This window comes from Durio zibethinus, chromosome 24, assembly GCF_047325235.1.
Source record: "Durio zibethinus cultivar Kanyao isolate XHJ-2024 chromosome 24, ASM4732523v1, whole genome shotgun sequence".
Classification (NCBI taxonomy): Eukaryota; Viridiplantae; Streptophyta; class Magnoliopsida; order Malvales; family Malvaceae; genus Durio; species Durio zibethinus.
In genome coordinates, this window is record NC_143185.1 from 4021803 (window position 1) to 4032738 (window position 10936).

The following is a 10936-nucleotide window of genomic DNA, read 5'->3' on the forward strand; positions in this document are numbered from 1 at the left end:
ATTTCCTCTCAACAAAGTTAAATGCTCCAAAGCACGGTTTTATCTTTGTTATATAGCTTATGTAAATGCAGTGACCTTATCTTGCCTTTCAACCAAGTCATGAACCTTTCGATGTCTATAATGTCGAGTTCAATCAAGTACACATCACAGAGCAAACCTAAACTTCTCAAGATGGACGAGGTTTAAACTCTTATTGAATGCTATGCTTTCTCACTCAAGTTGGAGCTCCAGTTTCCCTTTCCACCACCAGCGTCAACGGGAAGCTTTTGCCGGGTCCAACCCAACTGAGAATTCGACCCTGGCCTGGCCATGGTAGTCCCCCGGCCCGCTTGGGAAATTTCTGGACCCACGCAGTGAATTAGTTCAGAGGTGGAAGCGGGTTCTCTTGGTGGCACGTGGCATTGCCTTGACCATAGAACTTATTTTGTTTTATTTTTAAATTATATAAATTAACGATAAAATAATATAAGATAATATTATAAATAAAATTAATTAAATAATTTTATTTTATTTTATATTTGATGTATATAAAAAATAGAATAAAATAATTTATTTACTTATTAAAATTTTTTTATTTATATAATTTAAATTATTGATATAATTTTAAAAATATAATTAAACATATAAATTTAATTTTATGGATTAAAAATAATTTTTTAATTTTAATAAAATTAAATAATCTTATATCAAGAGGATTTAATATTTTTTTTATAAATTTTATTCTATCTTTATATATAATTAAATATAATATAAATAATTATTATCTTATCATATCAATAATTTTATGTATCAAATATAACTTAAATAATTATAAATTTAAACATTCAATTACAATTATTATATTATAATTAATCAATTACAATTAAAAATAATGTATGATTTGTTAAAAAATTTTATGAAATATATATTCATGAATAACATACATTTGCTTAATTTTTTATTAAAATAATTATAAAATTATAATTAAAAAATTGTAAATAAAAATGCATTCTAGTGGACATTAGCTTTATCAAAGATCTATAACACCTAAAAAGATCGTCATTAAAAAATATCTTTTCTTTTATAAGTTGAAAAGATTGGGTAAAGACAATCAATTGGTAATACTTTGACCTTGTACCCAAAAAAATATAAGAAAAAAAATAAAAATATGCCAATCAATTAACCAAATTTGATGATATGATTGATCACGTTACTTAAAGAATAATTTTATTCTTGTGATGTATGCATGGGTCAAAATAAAAAATATATATTTTGAATTTTGTAAAAAATTGAAAAAAAAAAAATTGAAGAACCAAATGACAGTAAGCACCATTCCAGCAAGCAATAAAATGTAATTTCAAAAAAAAAAAAAAAAAACTAAAAATGAGGCGTCGAAGAAATCAAAATCAAGGGGACAACAACGTCCTGTCATGTTTAAAGAGGAACAGAAGCCCCTGCCATTTGGATAAAAGTTAAGGGCCCCTTTCCCAAATGATTGTTCTACGAAGCTTGAATCCTGATTTTTTTTGGCTAACAAACAAATTATAACCAAATTTTTACTTTTTTTTTTCATTTTTGGCAGACAAATTCCAGAGTCAGAGAAAAAAAGAAAAAAAAAAACAGTGAAAAGCAGAGAGAAAAAGAGAGCTTTGAAACTCTCTTCTTCTCTCTTTGTTATCATCAAATCAGGATACCCACTACTCTGCAAGATCATACCTTCTTTGGGGTCAGTTTTGTTGTAAATTTCATTGTTGGGTTGTTTCGAAACTGATAATTTTGTTTTTATTTTTGTTTCTTTCTGGGTTTGATGTTATATTATAGTTTACAGTGATTTACTTTCTGGATTCTTTCATTTTATTTTCTTGCATATATCAATTAGTGATTCTACTTGTAGGTGATTTTGGCTCTTGTATATATCAATTGTCAATAGTTGTTTTAGAATGAAATGGGTGGTCCTTAAAAGGATCAAGCTTTTTTTTTTTTTTTGGGCTATTATTTTGGAGGAGGTATATTCATTTTGGTTATCCTTTTTTTTTCTGCTTTTTTTTTTGTTTAAGATGATTTGTCATTCTCAGGAATTGGGTATATTTATAATCTTTGGTATCTAAGGATTTGATATGAAATGAAGTTGTATGATAACTTATTTTACCTTGTCTTAGCTTGGATAAGTTAAAAATGAACTTGATTGAATCTAGTGTCTATAGCTTGAAAAAAAAAAAAAGATACACCTGCATCAGGATATGGTTTAGAGTAAACTATACAGTTTAAAACACTACACGGTAACATGACACGGAAACGATACTACAAAAGATAAGAAGGTGATACAGTTTAAAATTTTAGCAAAAATCATACATGAGTTTAACAAAAAGCTTAAAAATGTATTTCGTATTTTGCGTGTAGATATAAATTGTGACATGCAATTTTCCTCTAGAACACGACACAAATTGCCAGTATTTTACACAATAAGAATATATAAATTGTCAGGTCTAGTTTAGAGCACATTTGTTTATATCAAATAGTCTTCTCAAAACTAATGAGAGTAGAAAGAATTGGTTTTCGAATGAGATCCTTTTTGAGATAAGTACTAAGGCATACTTTGTTGAATTTGAGAGTAGAAAGAATTGGTTTTCGAATAAGATCCTTTTTTGAGATAAGAACTAAGACATACTTTGTTGAATTAGGTTTGATTCCAACTTAGAAGGCAAACAATCATCCCGCCTGGTGTAGAATTTTCACTTTGGTGCTTACTAAGCAGTGTGAATATTAGTTTCTTGTTTGTTTATTGAAGATCTATTGATGAGCAAATCTTACTGTTTTCCCTTTTGATTTGTAGCATAATATGCAATTGTATTAATGGTGGGTTAATTCAAAATGGACTGCTGGATTGATACATTAACAATTGTTGCATGCAGTGAAAAGGAAATGCTTACTGAAATATTTCTGCCTAAGGTGCCTATTATTCTTATTCTTATTTTTCCTTTCAGGTTGTCTTTTGGTACTCAGCACTGTTGGTATTTGTACTTGGCAGATGGACCCTATCAGTTGACATTATGTTGTAATTATCAAGGTTCAATTTCTGCTACTAGAAAATAATGCTGGCTATTTAATCACTTGTGTTCTTCCGATCAATATGTGGAGTTTTGCATCCAATTGCATTGCTGGAACTCATGGACAGAAAAATGATTCTTTAAAGCAAACTCATGCTGCATCAGAATGTTCAGATGATGAAAATTCTTCCATAGTAAGCAGGGATGAAGGTTTAGAGTGCCCATTATGCTGTGAATCCTTCAACATAGTAGAAAATGTGCCCTATGTTTTATGGTGTGGACATACCCTTTGTAAAAACTGCATTCTAGGACTTCAATGGGCTGTTGTGAAATTTCCGACTCTACCAATTGAACTTCCTCTTTTTATCTCCTGCCCGTGGTGCAATCTCTTGTCTTTTCGTCTGGTTTGTCAGGGAAATCTCAAGTTCCCCCGGAAAAATTATTTTCTCCTATGGATGGTTGAGAGCATGAATGGTGATAGGCTGAAGTCCCATTCTTCTTTCTGTGAAGATCATCAGCCAGACTGGTCATCAAACAACAATTTAGCCTTGCAAAACCAAGTGACTTGGAGTAACCACAGAAGGGGACAGTATCCTCATCATTCTGAGTCGTCAGGATCAAGCCACAATCATACTCATCTTGCCAGTTACTTCGATTTGGGAAGAATATATTCTTCCTTCCAGAAATCTCTGGTGTTATTTGTACATCTGACAGCCAAGTTCCCACTTGTCATCATATTTCTCTTAATCATCCTATATGCAATTCCTGCCAGTGCAGTCATCTTGGTCCTGTACATACTTATTACTGTTCTGTTTGCTCTCCCTTCATTTCTCATTTTGTACTTTGCATATCCTAGTTTAGACTGGCTTGTGAAAGAGATCATCACTTGAGATGGTATCAGTTTGATTTTCAGCAAGCATAGTGGAATTAAGTTTGCACCTACCTGAAGACCGTTAAATCTCCAATTCGACAACTTTCCAGTGTCCAAATTTATGGCAGTTCTTCCTCAAAGCTTCTAGTATCTTCTTCCCTGATAGGATTTTCCTATTTAAAAACATTTCAGCTTGTGGTGTGATTGTTTTGATTCTTATTTCTGGGATTTGGTCATCTGATGGCAACCAAAATTCCCAGATGAAGTAGGAAGTGCTCTTTATATAACAGAGCTCTTGGTTAGTATACAGTTCAAATAGTTATATACTTGTACTTTGACAGTTCAGACCGTTGTTATTAGATCTACGTTATAGATATATAATTTTTCTGTGCATGCTCGTTCTTCTCCTTTTTGGTTTGGATGAAAGCAATCAGTTATGGATTAACATGTTGTGATAAAAATCATTTGCAGTTTTCTATATTTCCTTATATGCATCTAAACTGTTTAACCCAATATTCTAATTTTCTTGTGTATGGCTTTAGTATTTTGATATATAGAAATCACATTCTTATATAGCTTGTCTGTTTGAGTGCTGTTGATGTTGCAGAAACTGATTTGTGATTTTGAGCTTTCATTCATATGGATTTGTTTTGAATTTGGATAATTCCTGATCTGGTTTTTCTGGATTGTTCAAGGATTCTGATGTCAATGGATACCTTTTTCGGCAGTGTCACTTTGAACATTGTTGTCACTTCGGATGATGTCTCTATCACTTCTTTCTACTCTCTCTCAATTTTAAACACTTCTGTAACTTTGAACAAGGTGAAAATTTATCATTAAAAATGATGACAGGAAAAAAAGCTAAAATCCTTTTTTTTTTTTAAATCAATAGACATTTAAAGATAATAAATTATTTGATTGCTTGATTCGAAAATAAATCATAAAAAATTTAACAATATTTGTAGTTTTAAGAGCATTAGACAAAACATTCTATTCTAGTGATTATTTATTGTTCTTCAAACTTCAATGGTGTTTCAGTTTTGTTTTTTTTTCTGTCCATTATTTTTCCCATTCTCACAGAATCCAAGTAGACAATCCAGAATCTAACTCCAACTTCCACGTGTCAGAACCATTTCCTGGAATTACTACCTTAGGATCTTGTCCGCCTTCCACTTTCTTGCTGTTATTTTAAGTTAGAACTGCCAAAGTAGCTCAACAAATATTCCAACCAAAGCAAATAAAAAATAAAAATAAAAAGAAGAAATGGTGGCATTCATTGCTGTTTCTTCTCCAAAATCGACTGTTTTTCAGAGTCCAATCTCTTTAAGAGATTCCAATTCAAGTTTCCTCGAAGGGTTTTTCTTTACAGTTGAAACCAAGAAGTCAGAAAAAAGATAGTAATATTAGCTTGGTGGTTGCTTCGGCTGGAACCACCGCAGCTGGAGGCGATAGTAGTGGCCCTGCCAACAGGTTTTACTTCAACATCATTGGTTTCAATTTCCCTCTTTGTCCTTTCCTTGACAGGAGCACTACTAGGACTGAGGTCAGTTTTCTTCATTAATCAATGTTATAGCCTAGTTTGATTTTGAAGTTTAATTGATTGATAATTGACTTTTAGTGATTAGAGAATGATTCTTTCATTTGATTTTATTTTGTTCTTTAGTTTGATTAGTATGGTTGATCAGTTGAACATTGTACTTTTTTTATACCAAGAGGCTGCAAGAGAGAGGAAAAGGTTGGGGGTACTCAAATTAGAATCATTCCTGCTTAATGCCACCTCCAATATATGGAACCAACTAAGCTAAGCTTCGGATTAAGTTGAAAATTGTATTTGCCTTCTGCCTACGGTGCCATTGTTATGCCTACTAGCCAATGATGTGAAACTGTTCAACTGTATAACAATTTACATCATAATCATAGAAGAATACAGAGGACAGACATTATTGCATTTTGGATACAAAATCTGTTGTACTTGAAAGTTGTCAATTCCATGTAAAATAGCATAGAAGTATTACCACAATTACGGAAAAGGTTTAACTTGCTTTTCCAGAACATGTGTCCAACTGCGTTTTTGGTTCTTCCGGATCCAAAAATATGCATCTTGAAATTCCCTTATGGTGCACTTTCACCAATGGAAACAATCGGCACATTAGATACTGCACCTCAACTGCAAGCACCAGAGCCTTTTATGCTCAGGGTGAGTATGCCCTGCTATCCAACTAGCTAGCATTAAAAATGGAATTGGCTTCCACTTGTCACCAAAATCTTATCAATTCCTTTCTTCTTGTCTTTTAAGGAATCAATGTGTAGTTAAGCGGGGTTAAACACGGAATGGTTTCGATCTTTGAGTATATAGAAAAGCAAGCATTTTCTAGTACTGATTCTTCATTAGACATTTTAATGTCTTTGTCAGGCTGTGAAAGGCTCTATATGGCTATTGGAACAAGAGCAAGCATTAGGCTTCAGCAGTGTCTCAACAAACATTCGAATGACAGTTATCAAACTCAAATCTGGGGGGCTATGGGTCCATGCACCTATTGCCCCAACCAAAGAGTGCATCAAAGTTCAGTTTTCCTCTCTGATTCTCAATGTTTAAGTATGCATTTGTCTAGTCTATTCTCATAGCACCATTGATTTATTTGGGGGGGCATATTGAACCTGAAACCTTTCAGGTGAACTTGGCAGTTCGTATACTCTAGTTGTATAAAACACTGGCAATTTGTGCAATGTATCGTGTTTTACACGAAAATTGCCGATCATAATTCGCATCAACACGAAAACATAAGATGTATTTTTTTATTATTAAATTCATATATGATTTTTGCTAAAATTTTAAACTGTGTCACTTTTGTATCTTTTTTCCTATCGTATTTATGTCATGGACTTAGCCTATGCTTTTACAACTGGAACAATGTCTAATTGGCATTGATTGACTTCCGTATTTAAGGGGTATCTGGAAACCAGGTTTTTTATTACCCTTTGGTGCTTTTTAATCTAGGTTTTGACAGCATTTTACTTTAAAATATTTCATTTAAATTACACCATCCGAATTTTTAGGGACTACCTGGTGTTTTATACTTTACTTTATATTTGATACGAAAATGGAAAACCAGTATTAGCCATGCCCATATGACTGGGAAAAGGCCTTTCAAGATTGAGCAGCTTCACAAGAGGAACTGACTCTCAAAATGCAAACAAGAAAACCATTGATTTGTTTTTCACTTTTGAACGGTTCATGAGAATCAGTGATTGATTGCTTCATCGTTTTCCTTATCTTTTTATTGCACAAATTCTCTTCCCTGTCTTTGCTCCTCATGAGCTATATTTTGTCACTGGCCTTCTGCAAGTGTTTGTGCCATTTTCTAGAAAATTTCCCAAGGCTCGAGTTTGGGTGGCACCAAGGCAATGGAATTGACCCTTAAATTTACACCTCGCCATTGTTTTGGGATTTTTGTGCCAAAATTTTGGAAGATGAGGACTTGTTAATTCCATGGGCTGATGAGATTGAACAGGAAGTTCTGAGCTCTCCAGAAGTCGGTAAATAAACTTGAATGTGAGCTGCTTCTAACCATCTAAATATGTAGAAAATTTGAACTTGTTTTCTTTTAACAGTTTCAGGAATTGGCCCATTTGTAGACGTGGCTTTCTACCATAAACGTTCAAGAACACTTCTGGTTACAGATGCTGTCATATATATCCCGAGAAAGTCGCCAGAGTGTATCAACAAAGAATACCTCTTAGCATCAGCAAAAAATGGCTTGCCCGTAAAACTTCTTAGCCAAGGAAAGAAAGTTCCTGTTGAGCCAGTTGTTGACAACGAAATAAACCGTCAAAAAGGTTAGCTTTCATGTCAAATTCTGTCGAAGGGCTCAAATATTTTCAAATTAGATAGCCAAATCTAGTGCAATGCTGATGTAACTTAAATGTGTTCATATGCTTAACATGAAAAAGAATGAGCGTAATTCATGGCATGGGGTGGGAAAGAATGGTTCTACATAATGGCTTGGCCGTAAAACTTCTTAGCAAAGGAAAGAAAGTTCCTGTTGAACCAGTTGTTGACAACGAAATAAACCGTCAAAAAGGTTAGATTTGTTAGGAAAATGGGTCCAGCCCCATGTAAGTGATTTTGGACCAAGTAAAAGTCATGGGCCTTGATCTTTCATTTTAAATAAAGCCCTAGCTACTTAATAAAAAAGAGGTGGGGTTGTTTTAAGTGTGTGTCGAAAACCAAGTAGAGAAAGAAGAAAAGCCAAAAAAAGCATAGAGAAAAAGGAGAATGGAGAGTTGGTTGAACAGAAGTCGATCCGTGGTCCGATTGAGTTGAAACCTTGTCAAGAGGTTTATGATTCAGAGTTCTACATTCTGAACAGTGAATATCGGGTTTGAAGCTCTCTATGAACAAATCCATGATGTATTTGTTGAGTCACTTATTTGATGAGATTTCTCTAGTTGTTGATTAGCTCTAGTTGTTGATTAGCTCTAGTTTTAGCTAAAGAAGAATTTTGTATACCTATTATTTGATAGTGAAGATTTTTCTGGTGATCCGTGATTTTTTCTCTCTACACTGGAGGGTTTTTCATGTAAATCTTGGTGTGCTTTATTTTTTCTGCGTTTTTTATTATTGATTGTTGTCTATTGCTTCTGTATTGTTGTGATTATTACTTTAGGTGTAACAAGTGATATCAGAGCCAGTCTTATACTGTTCGATCCACGTCAAGCACCTCGAGGGAGGTAGGTAGGGTGGCTAACCTCCGTGACGAGGGCGTCACGAGGTTGGGTGGGGGAGAATGTCACGGACCTAAGAAAGAGTCTTGAATCCCACATCGAACATAATAGGAGGGTCACTAGGGTATAAAAGGGTTCACACCACCTCAACCTTGTGAAGCGCCTTTTGTAGGACAAAATCGTGAGGTTAGGGGGGCCAGAATGGACAATACCTCACAAGGGTGTGAACCGTAGTAGATAAGCTGATCCGAAAAGTCGGAATGGTGAATGCACTGGTCTGGGAGCCACGCGGGTTCGGAGCTTAAGTCTCGACTCGTGACAAGTAGTATCAAAGCGAGGGTTATTTTGAGACATCGATACAGAAGCAACTCAGGACAGAAGTAAATTCTATTTGAGATCATGGAGGGTGATACAGGTTCAATGATAAAATTGACAGCATCGAATTATTCAATTTGGAAGCCTATGATGGAGGATCATCTATACTGCAAAGATTTGTATGAGCTAGTATTGGGTGATTCGGCTAAACCAGCAGATATGAAAGATGAAAGCTGAAAGAAGCTAGGTAGAAAGACGCTGGCTACAATTAGAAAATGGGTTGATATCAGCGTGTTCCATCATGTAGCATAGGAGTCAGATGCTCACATTATTTGGAAAAAATTGATAACATTGTATGAGAGAAAAATATGTATGAATAAAGTTATGCTTATTAAAAAGCTTACAACTTTACAGTGCAAGGATGGACGATCTGTTACAGAGCACTTGAGTGATTTTCAAGATATATTTAATCGGATGACTACTATAAAGCTTAAGATGGATGATGAAATGAAAGCGTTATTTCTTTTGGATTCATTGTCAGACAGCTGGAATACTCTAGTTGTGACTGTTCTTAATTCAGCTCCTAATTATAAGGTGACATTGAAGATGGTAAATGACAGTATGCTTAATGAAGAAGCAAGGCGAAAAGATGTAGACCCTAGAAATCAAGCTCTGATCACAGAGAACAGGGGTAGAAACATCGACAGAGGTCAGGACTCAAAAGACCATGGTAAGTCTAAACATAGATTCAAGTCTAGAGGTAAAATGAAGTGTTTCTATTGTGGTAAGACATGTCATATAAAATGAAACTGTAAAATCTTGAAACAAGAGTGAAAAGATGAGCAAAGTAAGAGTTCAGATGATGACAATGTTGCAGCAGTGAATTCAGGTAGTGATTCAGTTACTTTTATTTGTACACATGGTGATTGTAATCATGTTAGTAATCCCAGCATTGAGTGGATAGTTGACACATGAGCGGCATATCATTGTGTTCTTAAGAGATAGTTGTTTACAACTTACAAAGTAAGAGACGTTGGTTGTACCAAGATAGAAAACAAGAATGTGTCGTAGATTATTGGGATTTGTGATATTATTATACAAACTAGTATAGATTGCATGTTGACTTTGAAGGATGTCAGATATATTTCAAATATGAAAATGAACTTGCTTGCTATTAATGTCCTTGATAAGAAGGGATATGAAAGTCGACAAAAGAATGGACAATGAAAGCTTCTCGATGATCTATGGTAGTTACAAGGAAAAAATTATGCTGCACAATGTATAAGACATGGATACAATTAAACGATAACCAGGTAAATACCGTTAAAAATGATACTTCGACAAACTTATGGCACAGGAAACTAGCATACATGAGTGAAAAAGGGTTACAGATTTTGGCAAGACAGTCTCTCATTCCCTTAACCAAAGGTATGTCTCTCGATTCATGTAATTATTGTTTGTTTGGTAAGCATCATAGAGTTTCTTTTCGTAAAAGTTCTCAGAGAAAAGAAAATAGATTGGAATTAATTTATTCTGACGTAAGTGGTCCCATTGAGGTTGAGTCATTAAGTGGTAGTAAATATTTTATTACTTTTATTGATGATGTTTCACGTAAGACTTGGGTGTATATATTAAAATACAAAAGTCAGATATTACAGTATTTTTAAAAATTTTATGTCATAGTTGAAAGGATAACAGTGTTACCCTTAAAGTATATCCGAACTGATAATGGTGGGGAATATACATCTAAAGGCTTTGAAGAGTATTGCTCAAAGCATGGGATCAGGCATGAGATGACAAAACCTGAAACACCGTAGCATAATGGTATAGCTGAAAGAATGAATCGTACCATTGTGAAAAAAGTCAGATGTATGTTGAGAATGGTAAAATTATCAAAGCCATTCTGGGGTGAAGCAGTCAACACAGCTTGTTATTTACGTAACAGGTCACCATCAGTTCCTTTGGGCTTTGACATTCTAGAAAAAGTGTGGACAGGGAA

At 34.1% G+C, this 10936-nt stretch overlaps 1 protein-coding gene across 2 annotated transcripts; it reads left to right on the top strand.

Moving 5' to 3' along the window:
- Nucleotides 1–1271: 1271 nt before the first annotated feature.
- On the top strand, nucleotides 1272–4290 carry LOC111316726 (uncharacterized). 2 transcript variants are annotated; one of them, XM_022918807.2, is made up of 3 exons: nucleotides 1272–1450; nucleotides 1562–1705; nucleotides 2964–4290. In XM_022918807.2, exon 3 carries the CDS (start codon nucleotides 3110–3112, stop codon nucleotides 3914–3916), a length of 807 nt encoding a protein of 268 aa, XP_022774542.2. In that variant the 5' UTR covers nucleotides 1272–1450; nucleotides 1562–1705; nucleotides 2964–3109; the 3' UTR covers nucleotides 3917–4290. The 2 variants fall into 2 exon arrangements, with proteins under 2 accessions (XP_022774542.2, XP_089609793.1); XM_089753667.1 differs by having other exon boundaries at nucleotides 1428–1705.
- Nucleotides 4291–10936: the final 6646 nt, after the last annotated feature.